This window comes from Mercenaria mercenaria, chromosome 10 (assembly GCF_021730395.1).
Source record: "Mercenaria mercenaria strain notata chromosome 10, MADL_Memer_1, whole genome shotgun sequence".
In the NCBI taxonomy this organism is placed as follows: Eukaryota; Metazoa; Mollusca; class Bivalvia; order Venerida; family Veneridae; genus Mercenaria; species Mercenaria mercenaria.
The window spans coordinates 70,579,492-70,605,580 of NC_069370.1; the positions used below are offsets into that span (position 1 = coordinate 70,579,492).

The 26,089-nt window shown below is 34.1% G+C and overlaps 2 protein-coding genes across 5 annotated transcripts in view; both read left to right on the forward strand.

Moving 5' to 3' along the window:
• The window catches only part of LOC123545187 (uncharacterized), an 88,620-nt gene extending 86,734 nt beyond the window's left edge, over positions 1-1,886 (forward strand). For 3 of the 4 annotated variants that reach the window (XM_053553313.1, XM_053553311.1, XM_045331525.2), the window contains one exon: positions 691-1,886. In XM_053553313.1, the coding sequence (XP_053409288.1) occupies positions 691-791 (101 nt within the window). In that variant the 3' untranslated portion in view covers positions 792-1,886. The remainder of the gene's footprint in view (positions 1-690) is intronic. The other variant, XM_053553312.1, reaches the window with a different exon arrangement.
• LOC123561328 (heterogeneous nuclear ribonucleoprotein A2 homolog 1-like) overlaps positions 1-26,089 on the forward strand; it is a 192,476-nt gene that overhangs the window by 159,771 nt on the left and 6,616 nt on the right. The window lies entirely within an intron of this gene.

Sequence of the window (26,089 nt, forward strand, 5' to 3'; positions counted from 1 at the left end):
TACCAGATTTATATAGCGCCCGTTTCATGATAAACACGTTCAAAGGCGCTTTACATATACTGCAGCCACGCAGGATGCAAAATCATCCTCTACTAGTACAGACACAGAGCGATCTGACCGGAGGGACAGAGTGAGATAAAGCCCCCAGAACAGACAGAGAGAACTTTTTTAGATACAGACCTGTCCGGCTAACTTAGCCTAGCTCTTTGCGAATAGACAGTCTGGTTCTTTAACGTGCCCGGTGTATAGCACCGATACACGCGAAGCCGTCTTTCCTGGGAAGAACCAGTACAGGCCTCTAGTTAGGTGGGAGAAACTCAAGAGCAATCTCAGAAATTTCCAGTGCCTTTGACCGGGATTCTAACCCCGGACCTCTGGATTGACAGTCAAGCGTGTTACCACTAGACCATCGACCCAACTTTTAAGCTGATCTTGGTCTGCACTGGTCGCAAAGGCAAAATAACTTGCCGCTAGTAGGCTAAGGGTTAAAATTTATTTTTTACCATTGTTTAACCCAAAGTTGCTGTTAACGAGACATGAAGACGGGTTGACAGGCGTTTGGATGTCAGCTCCTTTGCAGGCATGCTCAGAAAATTACGTATTTGCACTTAAAATCAACAGAGTTCGTTGCTTTATGGTTAATGCTTACTTCACGATATGTTTTATACTAGCTTTATTTTTAATTTTCAGCAGCAACACTGAATAACAACAGTGATCGGGCATACGCAAATTTACGAGTGGAAAAGAGTACTGACGAAGAACAAGTCTTTCAGGAGAACGAAACTGGATAGATTTTGTTATATCATTGAAACTTTTCACTCGTTTTTTCGTTTCTTCGAATTTATATCTACTATTTATATCTACAAAATGTTTGTAATTACAGAATATATTCACTACGGCAAATGTTTAGGGAAACTCTAAGCTTTAAATGATTTTTCTCTACATTTCTTAAGTGTAACCATGCTATGCTGAATACCAAAAATAAGAAAAAACAATTGAGAATTGTCATAATACTATTATCATGCGATTATATTTTTCATGTTTTAGATGATATTATATGTAAGACTCTGTTGTTGTCTTCAGATACAATATAGATTCAACTTTTTCGCCAATACTTTAAGGAACCATCTGTGTGTAAAATATGGAGTTCAATGAAGTAAATAATTGCTTGAAATTGCAGAAAAAGTCAATTCCAATTCAGGGTAGCATTTCTTTCCCTGCTGAATTGAAATCTTTATAATTCAAGAATAGGTCTATTTATTAGGAAGATGTGATGTACTCTTACAGACCAATCGGTAATCATGAATAAAGAAATTAAATCACATCAAATAATTCATCAAGTTGCAAATCTTCGCGTATTATAAGCAATGTATACTTTGCTCCCTCCATTAAAGGCTGGATTGCCTCAAGTTTTCAACTAACAAACCAGACAACTTCATGCTACTAATTCATGTATAAATTTGTAGACAGTTTATTATCTATTCACACACATATAAAAAGAAATACGCCTAAATGAATGCTACGAACTATATCCTATGCTCCCTACATTAAAGGTTGGACTACTTCAAGTTTTCTACTCACAATCCAGAGATGTTCATTTTACAAATTCATTTATTAAGTGGTAGAGTACCCATTATTCGTTGACACTAACTCAAGAAGATTTGTTTCATGGAAAACATCCATGTGACTAATGTTACAATTTTCATTACAGATTCCTCTCGGACCTTGAATAATCGAATTATCATCACGCACTCAAAATTAATGTATAAATCATTTTGTCTCATATATCTGTAAAGAAAGGCATACATAATTTATATTATCTAAACGGTATACTGTCCAATGATGTTGTACATATGAAGAAACATAAATAAAACTATTTAACCTGACCTGACTTGATTTGATTTGACTCATTATATGGTCAGAGAAATCCCCTGAAATTATAACAAGAATGTTGTCTTCAAATCGGTGTCGTGGAAAACACAAGTCAACTGTTTACTATTTATCCTGAAAATCTGAAACTTCATCAAATACGAGATTTATGTGCAATTTGATGACGTCTGCTAAATTTATTTAATATAAAAATAGAAAATATCCTAAAAATGCCGATATCCTTAAGTCATCCGGCAGATACTTAAATAAACAAACTACCTTTAATCAAATTATTGAAGAATTTCGTTTTTGTTCATTGCAAGTAACAGATACATGAAAAAGGAAAATTGATTATAGGTATATCGTAGGCGCTGTATAGATCTCTAGGTCTACGTAAAGCCTTTGATGTAACGGAACACAACGTATAAATATGTAATGTAAAATTGTATCACTTTTCTTAAAATGCTGCTGAATTATCTGAGGGATATTTTTCAAACATCCGATTTCGTGACTGACAAAACGACCACGCGACAGAACAAAAACGCTTTTGTCGTGTCCATGTGCTGTTGCGGGGCGTCCGCCAGCACGAGCACAAGAATTGTTTTTCAATATCATTTTAACAGAAGGCATAAATTAACTTTTCTATAATGTCTACTGCGTTTGTAAATCTTCAGTAAAATGTCAGATTTCAGCTTCAATGACCATATTCAAATTAAACACATCTATTCATCAGGCTTCAGAGAGCCAGACTATTTTATGCAAAAAGAATAGCATGACAATCCATCTTCTGTTGGTTTTGTTTCCAACAGAAGAAAAAACTGAGGCACTAAATATTGAAAATAACTAGCTGAGATCTTATTTCTGTAAATAACGTAGTTTCTACAGTTTATTAAAGTATATTTATCGTACAGGCTACGCAACCATTTGCTTTATGTCGGTTGGTAGAAAATGCAGAATCGATTTCATCCTGTCCGATTGTTTTTAATGGAGTCAAAGTAGATTTCGCGTAAGGGGACGATCTGATTCTCGAGGAGACAGAGACAGTAGATAAATATCATGGCTCGCCGTTTAAGTAATGTATAGAGGGTGTAATACAGAAATACAAACTACGAACCCGTTAGCTTTACCATTTTTGTCTTCGTAGAAAGCCGATTGATTAAGAGTGCAGAATCGGCAGATTCAACCCTGTCCGATTGATTTTGATGCAGTCACAGTAGATTTTGCATAAGGGGACGACCTGATTTTCGAGGAGGCAAAGAATGTAATAAATAATGTTACCTTGCTGTTAAACTAATTTGTAGATAGTCCAGCCTCAGTAAAAGTAAATAAATAATTAATTCGAGAAATGATCCCATAAAACGTTCCAAAATTATTTAGCTGTTTCAATAATTCTCATATCGTACAGATTCCTAACCAAAGTCAGTTTGAAAGATGATAGTATAATCTGGTTTTAGTTCAAAGACATCATGGACTATTCAATTCGTTGCTCGCTACGCTCGAAGTACCAATTTAATTCTCTTCCATATTCTACAAATTTTAATCAAACAAGTTGAAAAATAATTTTAATGACTTTGATTCCAGCAATAATACTCAGGACTCTTCTTACATATTTCAGCTTATGTAGTTGTTTAAAAATTACTGAAGTGCACATTTTTAGGTAAAAGGTCTACCGGTACCAATCTTCACCCTAATAAGTTCTTGTGTATACAGGTGCTTGAAATATTTTTATTTGTATATTATGATAATTTGAAAGTGGTCTCAAAATTGCTGCGTTTGGGTGTAAACTGTTCATATACATGTAGATTATCTATCATTATTTAATAATCTGGCTCTACTTCAAAAGTAAAATTAAACAATTCAAATCCAATCCAAGTTCCTTTGTAAATAAATAATAGAACTTGTTAAAAAGACCCTGCAAGACCATCCAAGCTCTGATTTTCTAATCAATGTCCCATATTCATCTTTCTCGTTCACCATCTTGTTGCCACTTTATTATGACAAATTAATTCTGTTTTTTTTTTATTAAATTGTGAAGGCCTTCACTCTGCTCTGTGTTCTGTGTATAATTGCCATCTTGCAAGAATCAAAGATAAATTATCATTCTCAAGATCGCTTGAAAATTGTGGTAAACGTATGAATTTATTAATGTTTAAAATATTTTTAACCATTTGTTTTTGCTGCCAAAAGGGAAAACCTCTTCTTGAGCACAGGACGTTTTACAGTAGTACCTACTTAGAAGTTCTTTAAGTAGAAGATCATTCTTACTACAGTACACATACTCCTTAAACGTTAGCATATATGTTTTGATTTTAATTTGAGTTTCTTTTTTTCTCCGCAACCCCATTTTTGCGGAGGGGCGGGCACTCAGAGTTGCCCTTGCCGTCCTTCTTACATGTGCGTACCTAGGTGTCTGTAGGAACACTAGGTAACTGTATTATTTCTTTGGTGTCATTCATTCCGTAAGCTTTTATGTGGCTATTTTCACTTTACGTGGCTAAAGGAACAATAGAAAGAACAAAGATTAGCCATATAAATACCCATATGTAGGAATGTCCGAAGTTGTGAAGTTGTGCACCTGGAGATTACTTAAATATCACTCAGCCAGACCAAAACCATGGCCCTTTGATTAAGAATATGCATAAAAAGGCATAAATGTTGTATCGTACATATCTAAAATAGCAATTGACCTGCGGTCATGAACCATCATAGAATATCATTAAACATGTGTAGTTGTGCACCTGGGACTTTTTTCCGGATGTCTGTCTGTCGGACCAAAGTAATGGCCATTGTCAAAAATGCATAGACAGGTTAAAGTTTGTTTCGTATGTATCTTAAAAAGTATTTCACTTGGCTTTTTATAACTTTAGGTGATTGTTATATAGCATATGAAGTTGAGCACCTTATGTTCTGAGTGGGATTTAACTCCAGCAGACTTGGCCTTTGTCTTTGTGAAAAATACACATAAAGTGCTTAAAAGTTTGTGTTCCATCTATGTTAAACTCCGAGTTATGAAACCATGTAGGAATATTATCCAGCATGTGAATTTATGCACCTGAATTTTGATATCTCACTTTGCAAGGCCAGAGTTATAACCCTTGATTTAGTCAAAACATAAAAGTTTGTGCCTTATGTTTCTCAATGTACTTGACTTGTTGCCATTTGCATGTGGTGGTGTGGAGTAATGTCAATCGAGATGACGGATCTTAATGCTGACGAAATGTAGGTGTGTCACTGTTTTAGACTTATTCTTCACAATCTTAATTTTAATAAGACTGAAACAATGATGATTTCGAAAATTATAGTTCATAGAGACAGCTTTCTATTCTGCCTTCGTAACATCTTTCGTTCTAAAGCGTTTTCAGTGGATTCTGCATGACAGCACCTTCGAAGCGTTATCCTTTTCGCATATTTGATTACGTAGACGTCAGAGATTTCTCCGTGATATATATTTTGTGCAGGTTTTTTTATTACTTGACTTATGTCACAGTGAAAGAAACATTTTAAAACGATGTTTGATATTGCACAATGCATTCAGAAAAACAAGAACAATAATTTGACAATAACATGAATAATTTGTTGCTATTACAAGACACAATTTTTTCATTTCAATGGACCATGCATTTGATAGAGATAAAAGACGATAAGGCAGAGGAAGCGTAGAAAAACCTGTCAGACGTTTCACTTCTTTGAGCATCAGACTCAAAGATATTACCTCATGTTAGAAAATGCTGAATTGTAAAGACCTTTTCGCAACATGTTATTTAATATTTACGGTTAATATCTACGATGTGCTGACAAAATATCTGCAAAAATATATCATAATTTTGTCTCTCTTCGTGGGACAATTTAGCGCTGATATCACCGCATACCTGGCTACTTAGGTTCTGCGGTTTTCAATGACAGTTAGCTTTTTATTCGAAATATTTAGTTCTTCTTCTAACAGTGTGACTATACTGTCAGTTGAGGTCAATTTATAATTCAAACTTTTAACTGGCTTTTTGGGAAATTGATGCTGCTGTCCCAAGTTACCTACTTTCTTCATTGGCTACACAGGTGTAAAAACAACGGATCGACGTTTCCTGATGTTTCTGTGGGTTTGAAATTTTACAATTTGTCCATGTTCGTAAGAGATAATTGTTCCAGCCAGCCCATCTCGAAGGGTCGATATTACAAAATGATTTTTGTTTGAAAAAAAAAAAGATTAAAAAAGACCGAAGCCATCGAATCCAACTCAGACTTTTTTACCTTTTTGTCTGCACGAGCAATTGTAATTGTATTGGTAAGCCGAGAACCTGTGTCACTGAGCTGCCGGAAGGCAATTCATCTTTGCGACTTCCTTCGTTATTGACTTGTAAATAATTAAATGTTTTATAGTTTGTCGACTTGAATTTTCATTTCCTTTTAACAAAAGGAAACTGAAAACCTCCATGTTTCCGAAAATCCACTCAAATTTCTACATGATTTCAGTGAGCTATAAATACAGAGTGTAACTTGAAGGAAAATGTATTTAGAAGGCTTATTTTTGTCGTGATCTGACCAAAGAAAAATATAATATTAAATAATCTGTCTAGATTAAAACAGGAATTACAGAAATGAACCTATCAAAATCCAGTATATAATGATCAACAGATATCAACTAAATAAAACCGTTGGCCAGTCTGTGGGGACGAAACAGGTCACGGGGAAAATGTTTCCTTTTATGAAGAAATCATGGAACCTTGTATATAACTACTTTGAAGTATGCAGAATCCAAAAAGGAGGTGACACTCGTTGGCTGATTTTAATTAGCCTAAAACGAGGCCCCAAAATGAAACCAATATTTTGTTCATTGTAATGTTAGGGTTTCACTTGTAGCGGGGATAACTTTTACTTACACTGTCCTGTGACTTTTGAACATGGTGGGGGTAAGAGTGAGGTTAGGTGCACAATAACATAAACCGGTTTAAGCTCCCCAGTGGTGGTTTTGCCATTGACCGCTCCAAAGCGGTGCCCCACTGTGTTTCTTTATTTGTTTGTTTTGTCCTTGTGTGTTTACTTGGTGTGCGCGTGTGTGTGTGTGTGTTGGTCGTGTGTGCGTCCGCGTGCCGGGTTTATGTTTGAGGAGGCTGTGTTTTTAGAACGTGCCTTTCCCTGCCGGATATTCATCCTTGCTTTGAATTAGATATATATCCTTTTGAAAACAATTTAGAAAAAGTTCATTTACGACCCTAACCAGTACTGATTTCGATATAATATTTATTCAGTTACATTGTATGCACATTTCATATAAAAGACTAAGAAAAATGACATAAATGAGGTCCTAAAAGGGGGAATTTTCAATAACTCTCATTAATAGGATCAATTTATTTCAGTTTTGAATATTATATCATTTGGTATATAAAAACTAATTTTAATGTGCTGTAACATTTAATGATATCACAACATTAATTAGTTACTCTTTATATTTTGAGATTCATTAAGTGTATTTTATGAGGCAAGCTGACATTATTATTAGTTTTAAGTGTTTTTCAAATAATAAGATGGATTCCTGTGTCATACTATTTTCTGTCTGACATCAACTTTTTTGCAGTAATAATACCGTACTTGGGGGTGCTAATAGCTACATTTTAACTACGAATATATTAGATTCAAGAGGGGCTCCATAAGGGTTACTATGTTGTGATTTAATTGTATCAAATAAAATGTACATTCAAAATACATGGAGTTTTATTGTAGTTTACATAATAGAAGTTGTTCACCACCAGATTTGGCATTGGATTTAGTCAGTAAATGCAGAATCATTGATCCTGTATTTGACAAAATGTCATTTTTTACATGTTTGTAGTAAAACGTAATAGTCACCTTATTTCAACAATACCAACGAAGATGTACACATGGAGTCTTTTCTCCAAGCTACCCTACATTAAACAGTTGAATAAGTATTTTCTTTGTCATGCACAGTGGTACGTGTATTATTTAAAAACGTGTCATTTAATGAAATAAAAAATTCACACGTTCGCTCCATATTTTTTGTTGAAAAATTCCGACGAACTTGTAATCAATTTGGCATGACCTAATATTATAATATATTAGGAGAAAGAGGGGACACCTGAAATGTATTTCTACAAAATGTTTACATTTCCTTCCACTTACTTGCTGTGCAAACAAGTCAACTATTGATTTAACTTCATATGTATTTTGTTTTAAACTTAATTTTGCTGTCAATTATTTGTTGTTTTTTTTATCTTATTTATATACTAATGCTGGAATGAGTATTGGGATAAAGAGATGAGGATATTGTAGTGCAAAAGTCTTGTCATGGGAATAATATTGAGGATATAGAGATCTGGAGCGTAGACGAAGGTTTCATGTCGCGTATTAGCCCAGTACTTAATACTCAGGCAACTCTCAAGAACTGACCTTTCTAGACACGAAACACTTAGGATATCCCCATATCCTCAGTGTTATAGGTGGCGCTGAAAGGGCCGTGACGTCACTGATCGTTCTGTGAACGTAAGGATGTTGGGGATTAGAGTCGAGAGGTTGTACTAGTAGCGACTAATTACTTAATTGAACTATACAATGCTATCAATTCTGATTTCCCACCCTTCCCCACCAAGTAAAGCGTTAGCTCTTGGGTTTCCTGTCGCGTATTAGCCCAGTACTTAATACTCAGGAAACACTCAAGAACTGACCTTTCTAGACACGGAACACTTAGGATATCCCCATATCCACAAATGAGAGTATTTGTAATGCGCACTGGCACATCCATACATATAAGTACGTAAACGTACTTTATTTATACATTGTGCATACAAAATCAAGTTAAAAGAATAATAAAACACTTATCAAATGATCATGAATAATTTCAATGACAGGAAATAGATAAAGTACTTCCTGATGTCTAGACCAAGTTTAAATGTATGTAATGCTAAGTTGCAATATTTTTTTCTTGTAAAAATCTTTTTTTCTGTGGCCTTCAAAATTACAAGGTACTTCCGCAAATTGAAATTAGAACTTATCATGAAAAATCAGAATCCTCGAAACAGCTTTCGAAATGCAAGGACATAAAATATATTTGATAAAAATTGAAAAGATATATCTGTAGGTAAACTTGCGAGCATGAAAGCTACGCTGAACCCTATCTCCACAGTGCTTTGGAAGAAAATGAGTGAACATATTTGGTGCAAAATTTTTGTATCGTATGTAACGTAAATTGCTATAAAATATTTATTTTCAAATCAAAGAAATGCCAAAATAGTGTACACGAGCGTTATTTTTTCAAGAAAATGTCGTTAAACATTATAATGCGCAGAACACGTGCACAGTTTTTCTAAAATATTTCGCCGCCATGTTTATTTCAAGGAATAAAATATATGATTGTTCTTTTACCTCATATTTCCTTTCTGAAATATGTATATCTCCTTACTCATAGTTAGAAATATCCATTTAGTATAGTTTTCACTGTCCGATCTCCTTAATCTGTTACCGATCCTTCACTTTTAAAGAATAAACGCAATGTGTAATGATAGTTTTTCGCTTTACACACCTCTCTTGGACAAGAAACCCGTTTCACTTAAAATTTGCAAGCATCCGCTGGCAAAATATTAATGAAAGATCGGAACTTTTTCTAAAATAAAGTTGAATTTCAAAAACTGGAAATATTGCACATTGTGTTGAATTTATAAATAAAACAAAAATCCCCAAAATAAACCATTTTAGAACTTTTCCGGGAACTATAAGTTTCAGCCGAACAACGCATTTCAAGATGACACAAAACCGATTTCTCTTCGTAAACAATGTCAAAGTTCACCTGAGGAACATTGCTGAAAAAGTAAAAGTGCTTACTTGTTTCAATTTTACGTCCTGTAGGAAACAATCAACTTTCAACTTTAAATGCATATAATTATGTTCTATAATTATTCCAATATAAAAATCCGTCCGATCTTTTCCGTGACAATTAAAACGAAGCAAATTTAACTATTTGTTTACACTTCAACCATGTGAAATTAAAGGCATGCACTATCACGAGACTCTCGTGCATTTTGAACCTCGTGGTGAATAAACTGAATTTACTTTAAAGTATGGTGTCTCAGTTGAGCCAGTTATTAGTTAATTTCAGAGAACATACAAGAAGTGTTTAAGAGATTATGCATATGTACGAATATTTACTAGTCTACTTTATATTAACGACGATAGAAAACAAGTGTGCAATCGGCAAATAGCAATTCTATTATTTTCAGGTGTATAGGTGTATACTGAACACAGATCCGTAATTCGTAATTTTCAGATAAAGAACTCCGTCTCGTTATCCTTGGTTTCGTAGGCAGTCTTAGTACTGGACCGCTGCTTCCGCTGTCAACACCGCAGTAATCACTAATGTAAAGTCAGTGTCCATTTCTATGCCGGAATTTCAATACACATTTAATATCAGTTTAAATCTATGAAAGTGTGAAAAAATATCATTGTTTAACGAAGAACCAAGATACAGAAAAGTTATTTTTGAGATATTGCTGATTTTAATCATTAGGTTTTCGCGTGAGAAGTTCAACTGATTGCATTTTGTAAAATGTTTCGTAATTATTCGATTTAATCATATTTTATTGCTTTTTAAAACATGTAACATAAATAGTACACAATAGAATAAATATGGAAACAGGAACATGTATTTTTTAAAGCAAATGGGTCGGACCACAAGTTTTACCAACATTAATGAAGGTCCTTCCCTAACAAAGTTTAGTAACAAAATGTTCAGTTCATAGTTCGTAATTTATGTGTAACAAGAGCGCCGCCATGCGGGGCAATATACGCCCGAAGGCTTACATCATAGGATTTGAGCAAAATTTTAAGAACTTGACTGTTGTAGCCCCAAAGGACTGGAACAACAAAAGGAAAACTTCAAAAAACAAATCTAAGTCCACAAAAAAAAATCAAAGTCTACAAAAAAATCCTTATCAGGTATAGGTATGTAAAAATACACCTTAAAATTGGAGGTACCATCCATGTTGTACCACAGAAAAGTGGTCTCGGTTTTTCCCTACGGCCAATAATAAAAAAGTTTCAAAAAAAGCTATTTATAGTAACATAAAAGGGAAGTAATTCAAAAAAAAAAATTATTGTAAGTACAAAAAAGAGATCTGCCAAATAAAAACAAGACCACTGCAATGCAGAGCAATATACACAAAGCAAAGTCATATATGACCTTTGACCCTTAAGTGTGACCTTGACCTTGAAGCGAGTCACCCGGAACATGCGCTCTGCACATCGTTACAATGTGGTGAACATTTCTGCCAAGTTTCTTTGAAATCCTTCCAGCAGTTCAAGAGTTACAGAGCGGACACGAAACAAACTGATATGACTTTTGACCCCTAAGTGTGACCTTGACCTTGAAGCAAGTCATCCGGAACATGCGCTCTACACGTCGTCTTGGTGTGGTGAACATTTGTGTCAAGTTTCTTTGAAATCCTTCAAGGGGTTCAAGAGTTACAGAGCGGACACGAAACAAACTGATATGACCTTTGACTCCTAAGTGTGACCTTGACCTTGAAGTGAGACATCCAAAACATGCGGTCTGCACATCGTCTCGGTGTGGTGAACATTTGTGTAAAGTTTCCTTGAAATCCTTCAAGGGGTTCAAGAGTTACAGAGCGGACACGAAATTGCTAACGGACAGACAGACGGATGACCTTTGACTCCTAAGTGTGACCTTGACCTTGAAGTGAGACATCCAAAACATGCGGTCTGCACATCGTCTCGGTGTGGTGAACATTTGTGTAAAGTTTCCTTGAAATCCTTCAAGGGGTTCAAGAGTTACAGAGCGGACACGAAATTGCTAACGGACAAACGGACTGACGGACACCAGCGTCCTAACATAATACGTCCCTTCGGGCGTATAATAATTAAACCAAATGAGTAAGAGAAGAAAACAAACAAGAAAAAAAAAGAGAAAAGCAAGCGATTAATAAGAAGAAAGAATTTAATGAGTGTAAAAAAAAATAAACAATACAACCAAAGAAAACAAACAAACAAACCAAAAAAAAACAAAACAGATAAAGACAAAAAAAAATTTAAAGGCAGAAACAGAGGTATTTGCTCGCCGTTCCACACCCCGCACTATCTGAGGACTCATATTCCCAAAACTCAGGACACAATCACAGCGACTGGGATGAATTAATTCAGTAAATTTTGATTCAATAAAAACGTTGAGTTTTCTTTATATAATCTTAAACATGACCAAAAATGATGCCATTTATTTCTTGTGATAAGTTATCGAATCCGAAAAGATTTTTTTTGACACTTAAAGGATGGTACTGGCGGGTATCAATGAATAATTGTCGACGTTGTTGGGAAAAAAGTGGACATCTGAAAAAGAAGTGTTCCGCGTCTTCTGTGATATATCCACAGTTACACGTTTGATCCTCACGTAAATGGTTGTAAAATAAGTCTGAATTAAGGTTCATTCTATCGGAAAAATAGTGGGTCTAAATAATTTAGATTGGCGGGTTTGTTACTGGACAAAAGTCATAAAAAGTATACACCATTAGATTCGTCTTGGAACGAAGTATATGACTAGATAATCAAACTACGACTACGACTCTTTCATAAGTCGTACGACGACGAATTTGATAACAAAATTGGTCATGTTTTTTCAAAATCAAGGGTTGCTTCAAAATACACGCGGAGTCCATTTATAATGTATTAATAGGCAGACAAGACATGTATCTAGTTCCTGCCACCCTTTAAATCACCCAAACTTTTTCTAAAAGGCTGACAATTTACGATTGAAAATATACTTTAAAATGCTTCAGACGATTGTTTTCATCGTGTTTTGTTGACATGACGGACTACTTTTTAGTTACTATAAATACTAATATTGCACGGTGAAAACGTGCTCGATTCCCGCCAAATAAAATAAAGGATAGTTCTTCACGGCGTTTACCTGAAGGGAGAGTTCTTTATCCCGATTATCATTCTCGGCAAATTTTATAGATCCAATAACACTATTCTAATAGTACAGTCAAAAAGTATTCGAAGAATAATAAATTTTTTTTTTTCAAAATATTCTACAACCTGAAATGAAATCTAGAATATCTGATTCATTGAACTATCCAACATCTTTTCAAACGGTCTACTTAATATGATAAAAGCGTTATCGTTCCAAACTTTGTAAAACAATTCTTACATCCATTACGTTTTTAAAAAAAAATGACTACCTCAGGGGCAGATACAGTATTTGGTGTAAGAGGGGCGTAAAATATTTGAAGACTAGAGCAAATAGTGGGGTCCGGGGGCATGATTCCCCGAAAACTATGAAAATAATGGATCCATTTGGTGCATTTTGGGCGTTTCTGGGCTACTTTATTTGTTATTGACAAAGGACAGGTTTTGTGACAAAAATCAACAGAAATAACATGCTAATTATAGTCACGTCTTATGAATTGTCAGACTTATTCCTGCGCGAGTATCTCGGAATTTCTTAGCCGTTCGTTTTTTGAGGATTTTCATGGGGAGGGTTTACCTAGGACTAAAATAAAAAGCTTTTTTCGGAGCTCATGCAAACTGTCAGATTTTAAATGTGCCAGCATAGCGAGCGAGAAAAAAATGCATTTTTTCCATCAATAAAATACAAAACAAAAAAAAAAAAAACACAAAAAAACAAGTAAGACAAATTACCTGTGAGATAGAGAAAAAAATGCATTTTTATGTTTAACCCAGAACAGAAGACAAATTAAGTTTTCGAGCGTAGCAAGCGAGAAAAAATATGCATATTTTTCAGCCGGAACAAAAGATTAATTATTAATGCGAGCGTAGCGAGCGAGAAAAAATGCGTATTTCATATTCTTCAGTCAGAATAAAAGACAATTTATGTACCCAAGCGTAGCGAGCGAGAAAAAATATATATTTTGCAATTATTTTACCCAGAACATAAGACAAATTACCTATGCTCCGGCGATTTTAGGGGCGGGAGCGTCCCGGTGCCCCCCCCCCCCCCCCCCCACCCCACTCCAACCTCCGCTATGAATCCACTAATGGTAATACTTCAGTCTGTACGCAGAAATGATTCATAACCATTTGAACTATTTATTCAAGCTTGATGGAGTTTTATTGTACAAAAACGGCCGTCGTTTTGGAGTTTAAGTATGCCTGCATCTTGAGCCTGACAACAGAACAACTTCATAATCTCTGCCGACGTCGTTTTGATAAGCTTAAATGTTGTAAAACTTTGCTAGTCCCTCTTCCGACATCGACCTTAAAGGCCTTTATCATACTAAGTGCAGGTCCGGATCTAGCCTGGGAATCCAGTCTGACAATTTTTCTACCTGCAAATTGACAATATCAGAAACTCGGATGAATGCCAATTAACATTAATTAGCACAATTTAAGTTGGATCTTTAATGTAGGTAAGATTTCTTCTGACAATTATTGTCAACGGCTTCCCAGGCTAGTCCGGATCCAGAAATACCTTTATTTGATGCAGCGAGGCAATAGTTTAGAAAGAATGTGTCACCAGCGAGACACATAGCTCCCAGCACGAGTAGGAGTCAGGGTGTTCTCCCCCTGCAAAAGTTTGAAATATAGTTATGTAATGGTGGCATCTGATAGATTTTTTGGTCTGAATTTTGATAAAATATGTTTAGTATACAGCATCTTCTGTGTATGACTGTGCTATTTACGATAAAAAGGAGGAAAGTGACGACAAGTAAAGTAATCAATGATGACTGTTTTAATTTGCAGTATAACAAATTCATGCATGTTCACACAAATAAAAGTGTTATGTATATGAGCAAGACACATAATGTATAGACAGTTGTGCTACAAAAGGAAGCAAACTCTTCCCGTTATCGGTATAGTTTGACAATATCCTTCACGGAGGTTGCAAAGCGAACTAGAAGGATGTCGACAAAATGTTTCATTCATAATTTATAATAACGACGGGTCAATAATGTTATTAAGGAAAAATATATAGAAGTTAAACAACTGAACAAGAAACAAATGCGCATGTCTACATAATGTTTATGATGCTTACAAGTTTTTATTTGAAATGAAGAGAAGGAAACTACAATGTAGTTGCTCATTCGTCGTTAAAGAAGGGCCACAACTCCAGACAAAATAATCGATCATAAAAGTCAGGGCAACATGTACATATTCATTTCATGCTTCTGATGTATACCTAGTTTCAATTAAGTTGGATGGATCTGTTCGACTTAAGTTCACGAGTTCACGATGTGATGAATTAGTTCAAGATCAAATAGGGCAACAACTCTTGAAAAAAACAACAACAAGAATTTGTAACAGAGTTAGCAACGTCCCCTGCCTAAGGACATTTTCATCATACATACTGTATGCCAATACAGCATCTTGGCTTGAACAAAATAAAACAAGAGTGCCAGGATGTTAAATATATGCTCGTCAGGTAGATGATATAATAAAACATTTTCTGTACAAAACTATAAGTTTGATAGACAGAAAGCCAAAACAATGACATATCCAATTCTAACAACCAGGATAAAGAGTTTCAAGAATAATCGTTTGTTGTAGTGACAACATAGAAGTTAATCTGAAAAAAATCTAAGTCCACACAAAAGTACTTATCAGGTAGCCTTAGGTCAAAATACATCAAAAATTGGATGTAACATGCGTGTTGTACTACAGAAAAGTAGTCCCAATTTTGTCCTTGGGCTAATATTAACCCTTACCCTGCTGAATTTCTATAATGAACTTGTCCATTTTTCAATTTGGACAGTACCATTAACTGTTAAAAGGGATGCTTACCAAAAATATACTGATTGAATGGCGAACAGTGCTGATCATCATCAGCCTGCATGGATGTGCAGGCTGATCATGATCTACACTGGTCGCAAAGACAGAATAAATCATGTTCAGCATAAGGGTTAATAGAACAGAACTTTACAGTAATAGCTATTTATAGTAACAGCAAAGGATTTGGGGCCTGGTTCTTACTCATGACACACCATCTCATGATGATGAACATTTTTGCCATTGTACATCAAACTCCCTCCATGCATGAACAAGAAATGCTCGGGACAAAGCCATTTTTGTATCTGACCTTCGGCCTCTAAGTGTGACCTTCGAGCTAGGGGTCTTGGTCTTGGGCATGGCACCTTGTTTCATTATGGTGAACATTTATGCCAAGTTATCTAAAAGTCCCTTCATGGATCGCAGAGGTATTGACCAGACACCAAAAAGACTCTATTAACATTTGACCTCTACGTGTGACCTTGACCTTGGAGCAAGGGTTTGGGTTTTGCGCATAACACGTTGTCTCTTTATGGTGAACATTTATGCCGAGTAATTCCAAAATCCCTTTATGTATGGCAGTTATTGACCATACAGAAACAGACCCTTTTAACCTTTGACATCTAAGTGTAACCTTGACTTAGGAGCTAGCGATCTGGGTCTAGCAAACTTACATTGAAACATCCAGAAACATTTTCTATAAACAAGTATGAAAGTCTTACACTTTTTCTACAAGACTATTTTTTTTTCTCACTCGGGGCGTTGAATTCTTCATGTGAGGAAGCCATCCAGCTGGCTTACGGAAGGTCGGTGGTTCTACCCAGGTGCCCGCTCGTGATGAAATAATGCACGGAGGGGCACCTGGGGTCTTCCTCCACCATTAAAGCTGGAAAGTCGCCATATGACCTATCATGTGTCGGTGCGACGTTAAACCCAACAAAACAAAACAAACAAACAAGACTATTTTATAAAGTTACAATTTTTATATAGAACTATGCTCAGAGAAGTTGAAGATTAATCAAAGTCCACACTTTTAACTTCCATATTCATAATATCACTAACAGTTGGAGGCTAAAAAGTATTTTGTAATTAATAAAAAGCAAGTTCTTCAATCATGACAATTATTTCTTTTTCCCTAATTCTTGATATTTCTTCTCTGATTCCCCAATGTGTTGGAAAATAAGATTAAACCTTTTCTATTATCCCTGTAGCCATGTTACAATTTTTATGTAGAATTATGCTCACAAATTGAAAAAGAAATGTTGCACTGGACACATATTTTCCAGAAGAGTACACCTTTCTTAACTTCCATATGCATTATGCAATTCGCAATTGTTAGATTTCAATGTATTTTGCAAATTATTCTTAGGCAGTTCTTTATACATGATGCATACTTTTCTTTCTCTCTAATACTTGATATTTCTATTTCTCTGATTCTGGAAATATGGTAGTACATTCTGCACATGTATGATCCATCAAATAGTTCAGTGTTTGTTGACCAGTGCTTTAAACAATTGTGGCCCTTCAGATGATCATCTGAAATGGAAAAATTTAGCTATTTTTACATTAGTATAAACTTTACATGTTTTATATGTTCATAAAAACACAAAATGTTAGAATGTAAAATCTTACAAATTATTATAATATTATCAGTCTGACAGACAAGAAAATGTCATTAAGAAGTGGAAAAACAGTACCTTACACAAGTAATAAAGACTAAGAAATACAGCTTTGAATTCAAACAGATGATATATATTTGTCTGTATGTCTTCATGCATTCCATTTTCAACTAACACTATATATAGGCACATGATCACTTCTTGTCCATAATGTATACTAAATGTCTTATGAATTGTTTGAAACTGTGAGTAGGCATACACAATGTACAAGTGTATTTGTGATGTTTTAAAGGACATCACTCAATAAAAGTAACCTGAAATGAAGTCTTGCAATATGTGCATGCCTACTTCATGTTGATAATTCATATCAACTTACTTTTGCATTGTGACACAGTATGAAAACTGTAGGAGGAGATGAAATATAATTCTTATAATATAAAAAGGGGCATAAACACTCCAAATTTAGATTTTAGGCTAAAATAGATAAAGGCCTTTACATTTAAGGTAAAAGTGTATTACAAGTTTCAAGGGCACTGGATAGAAAGTGGGGGAGGAGCTGAGTACATAAAGAACAAAAGAAAAGAAACTGTAACTGTTTCATTTAATTCAAGATTCTAAAAGGACCATAACTTTAGAAAAATGTGTATAATTCTGCTGCTTGGCCATGAAGTATACCATGATCCATTTGAATATGATGGAATCTGCAGAAAGAGAGTTTTAATGCAAAAGGTATGAAGGAAGCTATGATATGACAATTTGAAAAAGAAAATGACATAATAACTGAAGAAACAAATAATCAAATTTGATAGTCCTGACAATATGTGCCTGTCCACTTCATGCTGATGTACCAAGTTTCATTTGAACTGATAAATAGTAATTACATAAAACAATTAATAAATGCAGCTCTAAACTATCCTGTACCTTTTGATGTCTACTGTTCATAGTCTAACCAAAGCTCCAGAACTGGCTGCGTTGAGGGCTTTTTGTTCACCATATCATACTGTAACTAAAAAAAAGCACAACATGTACATTTATATATACATAAATTTTTCTTTCAAAATTAACTGTTGTTTCTCTATAAATTTCCATTGCTGATACTTCACATTAAAAACAATTTAAAAGTACGATGTACATAATTCTAAAATCAGTTATTACAGTTTGTAAAATAAGTGCTGAATGCCATATCTAGAAGATGCACTGGGGACAAATGGCAGCAAAATATATATTCGTGGAATATGTTCATAGTAAGTAAAATTCTTTCAACTACACAATACTTGCTACTGCATATTTACATATGTAGGTAAACTTTAATTAAAATTGATGTTTCCCCTTTTAAACCTGAAAATTGCCAACTTGAGAAAATGCAAAAAATAAAATTTAAATTGTCCTGGGATTCTTATATAATGCTTAGTTATCATGTAATGCCTGCATTTAACTTACACACTGCTAAAAATATAGAACTGCCACAACATATTACAATATAAATGCTATGATAACTGATGAATGTCAAAAAAGGTGCACAGGGGACATCACTTTGGCTTAATATGTGAAGCTGAAAGCTGCTTTTGTAACCATTGTAACTTCCATTTAGAGGGAAATAAAAGTAAAAACCCATTTTATTTAAAGAATACTTACAAGGGACATTTTTGGGTGTATAGACATATATGAAGATTCTGAAAATTTGATTTATAAAACAATAAAATCATAAGGTGTCTTCAAAGCTGTAAGGATAAAGATCTTAAGAAAATAATGAGTTATGAAATTGTAGTGTTTCAACTTTTAAAATCACTATTTTTTTATGAAGGGGCTTCCATCACAATTAAGACATGAACTATTGTAAGAATAAAATGTAGTTAATGTAAAGAAGTACTTTGTTTTAAATGTGCAGAGTTTAGATTACATAAGAAAAGCCAAAGCTGTGACAATTAAGTTTGGTTTGAAAAAGTAAAACACAGTTGAAAACTATCCTTCATGCAAAATGTCACACTTTTGGTGCAGAGGGGACAAAATTAGCTATATAATTTAACATAACTTTAAAAATGCTTGAGTCATTCATCTGAAATTGCACACATTTCTTGAATACATTGATTTGGATATGATTTGCCCCAAAACACATTCTAAAACTGAACTGAATTAAAGTAAGGTGAAAAAGAAGAAAAAGCTTCATTATTTTGAAAACCACCCATATAAGGAAATCAGCATTATATATGGAATCTTGACAAGTGTGGATTTATGTATTTTAAAACTACTCATGTAGCTTCATTTCTTTATGCTGATTCTGTAGGTCTACAGCACAGTTGATTTATGAAGTTGAACAATTCATGCATGCCATGTAAAATAAATAATTATGATAGATAGATCTTGCTGTAATTTAGGCCTACTGTATGTTATTTCATTCCATTGTATAAATTTGTTGATATTTTGGTGCATGATCATGCTTCATTCAGACCCTTGACCTTGTCAGCTATGCAGAGGTGTCCTTTCTTTGGCTTACTTACAGACATTGTTCATTTTTTACGAAATTATTGTAGAATATATATAGAACATTGACATTTACCTAGCTGTACTGTTGGTCGACATCATGACTGTATTCCTGTTGAACAAGAAATGTCAATGTGAACGCCCAGCACAGGTTCAAAAAGTTTGCAAATGGCATTGTTTCCATGGTGCAGGTATTCATTCATCTGAAACAAACACACGACGGATTAAATGCACAGTAGACCTTGATTCTAATTAATGTTACTTTAGAAATATTGATGGTTTTTGCAGGATGATTCAGCACGTCCAATCAGACATATTTTATGGCATAAATGCAGAGTCTATGTTCAAATTATGTCAATTCGAATGGAAAAAGTACATCAACGATCAACGTTTTTTTCTATGACAATGATCTATTCTGTCTATTCTGATCGATTCACTATCTATGAAACAATGCGTTAATTCTGCATCGACTCTATTTCAAGATCTGAGAATGATTTGTTGTGGTATCTAATGATAATCTATGGTTGCAGTGATACAAGCATGCATATGCTATGTTCTACGCCCAAAAATAGGCAAATCATTCTCAGATCTTGAAATAGAGGCGACTGATTATCAACCTTTCTTTGAACTCGTTGCAAAAATAATTAATTATATTATCTATATAACTTTGCACTTACCATTGTTCTTAGTCCCAGAACAACTCGACCTGTCAAAATATGTAAACACGAGGGAGGTCTTTTGACAGGACAGTCATGTAAACTTCCGAAGGAAATAGTCCAAATTTATTCCTGTTACTTCCATATGCGGTATTATCGTGAATTATAATTATATGCATAATGTATCGCATATAGATTTAAGCATAAATTTAATGTTTGTGAATCCTGTGCTTTAACTGTTTTTCACGTTTAAGCGCCGAAAATTATGAAATCCATAAGACCATGTGCTCAGCCTGATCACATTTTCTACGCACTAACACATTTTTGTGTGAAAAAATATGCTGAATTTACATTTTATTCTGTCAATTACTTTGTGACTGCAACCGTTTCTAAAATAAAATTGACACATCTGACTTTTATGTGTATTGCCCTTGTAATGATATTATGGATTTTTATCATAGATACCCATGTTTTATCTCAAATTAGTTGTGAAATGATGATGTCTGCATGAAAAAAGAGAAAATAAAAATTATCTGAAATTATCGACTCTGAAAGGCATTTTCCAATCAAATTATTTAAAAATTGATTGTTCGCAGGAAGTAGATATATTAACTAGGTACGTTTTGGTCACAATTTTAGGCAGAATAATGCTTGAATGTAGCAGCTGTCGATTTTGAAAAAATATGACCACCTAAAAATATTTTTTTCTGTCTTCTGTCCGGATTTTCGGGTACAGGTTGGCATTTGTTTTTCAAGATATATACTTCAAAGGCGAGCTAAATCATTTTCAATAGGCATTTCATTCATCAAATTATGTAATTCTTCAGTAAAAATTCGCAAAATGGTTGTAAAGACAAGCACTAAAATGTCGATATTTTGGCTATAGAATGTACCTTAAGATTGCTACATTTGTTACGTATTCTTGCGTGATGTATCTGAGAAAATCTGTCACCAGATAGGTAAAAAGAAGGAACTTTGGGCGGTTTGAATTTTTGTTTTAAATTATATTTAAAGGCTGATAAAGTGTCTGCATTTCGGAAATCTGTGTCTAGTTCATTCCAAAGTTTGATAGATGACGGTATTACAGATTTAGCATAAATTTCAAGTCGGCGTGCCATAGTAGCATAATCTGCATTGTTTCTCAATGCATAGGTATTGGTTTCAAATACTGTATTGGGGAATTGCTGAGATAGATAACTAGGTAAATCGCCGCGGCTATGTTTATAAATCCAAATTAATTTTTGCATATGTCTTCTGTCGGATAACGAAACCCAACCTATTTCTCGAAGCAATCTTTCTATTGATACAGATCTCGTTAACCCTGTTACTATACGTGCCGCGTCATACTGAATTTTGTCAAGTAATTCCTTTTCATAAACCGTGCAGCTATCCCAGACAATAGATGAATATTCAATTATTGGTCGAAGATAAGAAATGTATATCTGGTTCAAAGTTCTTCTTTTAAGTTTAAACTTTAACATTCTCATTGTTCCTAAAACTTTTGATGCTGATAAAGTGATATTAGAAATATGTTCGTGCCATGAGCCATCTTTACTAAATGTAACCCCTAGATGCTTGTGACTATCAACGTAAGTTAAATGAGTATTTTCAAAATAAAGTGAAGGCAAATTCAGATTCTGTTTCGCAAGTGAAAGAAATAATACATCGGTTTTGGCTGGATTAAATTTAACAAGCCATTGTTTAGCCCAACGTGATACGTTATTTAAGTCATCATTTAACGTTGTCTCTATATAATTGATATCATTAGAACTAACAGATAACGAACTGTCGTCAGCAAATAAACGTGTTACTCTAGATAAAGAATCTGCAATATCATTTACGTAAATGAGAAACAATAAAGGCCCAAGTACCGAGCCCTGTGGCACGCCGGCATTGATAATTCTTTCTTCAGAATAGGTTGATCCAACGAAAACTTTTTGTTTACGGCATGTAAGATAACTAGAAATCCAGTTAATAATATTTCCAGTAAGTCCGTATTGTTTGAGTTTGAAAATTAGTCCCTTATGCCAAACACGGTCGAAGGCTTTGCTAATATCGCAAAAGACAATACAAGTTGATTTCTTTTCATCAAATGCTTTACAAATTTGGTTATACATATCTATTAATTGATACACTGTAGAATGTCCAGGAAGAAATCCTGACTGATTTTTATACATAAATTTATTTGCGTGAAAATAGTTATATATATTCTTAAATAATACACGTTCCATAACTTTCCTTATACAGCTAATAAGAGAAACTGGTCGGTAATTGGAAGATATGGACTTATCTCCCTTTTTAAATAAGGGCATGACATTTGCGTTTTTCCAACATTCTGGGTATATATTAAGATCCAGAGATCTGTTAAATAAAGTTTTCAGTGGTTCACAAATAGTAAAACGTGTCTCTTTTAACATACGGTGACTTATTTCATCAGGTCCGCTTGCCTTGTTAACAACAAGGTTGGAAAGTACATCAAGAACATCTTGTTTAGAAATATTGAAGCTACCAAGCTGTTTATTGGTTTTACTGTAAAATGGAGGTAAAGAAGCTTGTGTGTCATCAATGGTTGAAATAGAAACGAAAAAATCATTTAGAACATCGGCTTTGTCTTTATCAGAGAACGCAAGAGAGTCATCATCTTTTATTAAAGGAGGTAAACATTTACAATTTGGGGAATTTTCCTTAATTAATAATTTCACTAGTTTCCAATATTCTCGCGGATTCGATGAATTACAGTCGCTTAATGTAAATTCTATATTGTTAAAGAAACCTTCTTTAGCATGCTTAATCATATCATTAACTTTATTTCTCAATGATTTGTATGTAGTCCAATCTTCAAGTTTACCAGTGGATATAGCTTTGCGTTTTTGTCTATCGCGTTTTCGACTTATTTTCCGAATTTCTGTATTATACCACGGTTTATCTTTCGGACGAATGGTTGCTATGGTGGTGGGTATACATGACTTCGCCAATTCTAAAAATGTATCAGTAAAATTCATAGTTGCTGTATTAATATCAGAAAGGGATAAAAATGACCAATCAGTGTTTTGTATTTTCTCGTTATGTAAGTCAAAGTTAGCTCGTTTGTAATTCCAGACACGTCTTTTAAACGGGACATTGAGTTGTTTCTTGATTTTGATATAAACAAATGTTCCAAAATGGTCACTTATTGACTTATCAGTATTAAAAACACCAGCGTGTAAACATTCAAGAGAAGATGATATTCCAATCGGATCTAATAGAGACTGTGAGTAAGGGCTAACTCTGGTAGCTTCAGTTATTACACTATTCATATTATTCTGTAGTAATATATTACGTAATTTATTATTGTTTGGATTCAGTTGGTCCTCATTAATGTCTCCTACTAATATAATATTATTACATTTTTCGAGTGCCTTATCTATACAAATATTTATCCAGTCCCAAATTTCAACAGTTGAGTTTGGTGGTCTGTAAACATTACAAAGTAAATACGTTTTAGTTTCATTTTTAATTTCAAGCCAAATTGCTTCAGGTAAGATAACTTCCAGTTCAAGCATTCTTATTGAGTGAATACTAGACGATACGTAAACTAGAAGACCCCCAGAGTGCGCGGTATTGTCTTTACGATAAATTTCATCGATCCATCTAGAAGTAATGATTCGTTCTGAATATCAAGAGACTGTTTACTTTCTGTAAAACAGAGAATATCATAATCGAGAAAATTTGTTTTAATGTATTCAAATTTATTTCTAATGCTTCGGATGTTCTGGTGAAAGACAGATAAGCATGCGTCAGTAGTAACTGGCCCCGGATTTTCTTCGATATCGCCGGATAAGATCAATAATATTCTAGCAATTAATAAGGAATATGAAACAAATATGTCAACAATAACCGAAAATCCTACGGCTGTGTCTCCGTGTTGGATACTGCACTCTACTAGCGCGGCTGATAAAGAAAAATGGTAGCTAACAACACTTTGATACAAAAATTTCATAACGATATAATAATAACGCAAGATCAGTGTGACAAGTTTTACAAACCAGGTAATGAATGCTTGGAAAACTCCAAACTCAATTCTGAACTTTATACCAATGCGCTGTGTTCGCATGTTGAAAAGTCCAATGGTCGATCTGTAAGATATCAAATCATTCACCTATATGGATATAGTATAACAATTATTCTTCGACAGCCCGACCAATGGACCAAAGTCAAAAAAATGGAAACAGAGTATGGAAAACATGAGTCACAAGCACAAAGGGGTGGAGAGGCGAACAGAATACTCAAATAAATGAAAAAAGCAACATCACAACACTATTGGAGTGTGAACTATTACAAAAATGCTTAAGCGGCTATTTTCTGGAATTCTTTTCAATGATGCACTGATTTTATGACATAACTTAATTGAATATTTTAATACATATAAGTGAATTATACTATAGAAAGGTTTTTCACATTGTGACTTGACGCTGCCCCAAAAAGACAATATTGATATACTAACTAGAATACATGATACATTTACGTGACCAAAAATTTAACTGATAGGAATACAGACTTACTGGTTATGTAGACTTGTCTACAGACTGACTTTTATGCATACACCGGCAACATGCCACAATATTTTTGATTAATAGGAATACAAATATATTAAGTCAGTTATATGTTATGTAGTTATATTTAGACGGACAGTCGTGCGGACGGACTTAATATAGACGGACATACAGGCAAGATAGTCATGCAGCACATTCAGCTGCCACAGTTTAAGATGGTTAAAGATCAGTAACTCTTACATAGAAGAAAAATTGTTATCGTAGGAATTGTTTCCCTTGTACAAACAGAAGGTACTGGTGTGAAACAAAAAGAAAAATAGTACTAGGCATTATGATTTTACGTTGAAAAAAAACAAACAAAAAAACACACACAACAAAAAAAACAAAAACTCGACATTAATATTACAGCTGAAAGAACAAATATTTACACGTACAAAAAAACAACAACAAACATTAATATTATAGCTGAAATAGCTGAAAGACATAAATATTCACATGATCGATAGGAATAAAGACTGACATATGCGGACGGACATACAGGCCTTGATACATAGCGTATTATAATATTATTTCAGAAAAGTATTGAAATATTGAAATATTAGATTGAAAATATATTTGATTATTACTTTTTACAGTGAAAAATATCAAAAATACTTTTCAAAGGTATGAAGTTATAAAATAACTATAAAATATGTAAAATTTGGTCAAAACAAAGAAGAAGAAAGTTAGAACTATTGTCGTATGAATTGTTTCCCTTGACTTTGTCCAACTCGGAGAAAGTGTGAATTTCGCAAAAATAATGATTTACGGAGTCTTCTTACATTCAATGAAAACTGGAATAAGTAAAAATGTACAAAATGTGTATACATATGAAGTAAAGTTTTGACTCTTGTTCATTAAAAGTGGAGTACGTATGACAAATATAGACATCGATTTCAATTTCGTCTGCTATGCTATACAATATACATAATACAGGTATGTAAACTTTCCATTCATATGTACTGAACCATGTCGGTATCGCTATATATGCAAATTAATACACTGCATTTGTAAACAAATGTCAAAGTATTTGACAGCTGTCAAACAAAGTACGTTCACTGGGTTGCGAACCTTTGTCTCTAATCTCCTGGATCGCATGCATGTCCATTATCACTCGGCCCTGTTTCTCATTTGGCAGCTGAACATACACCTTACA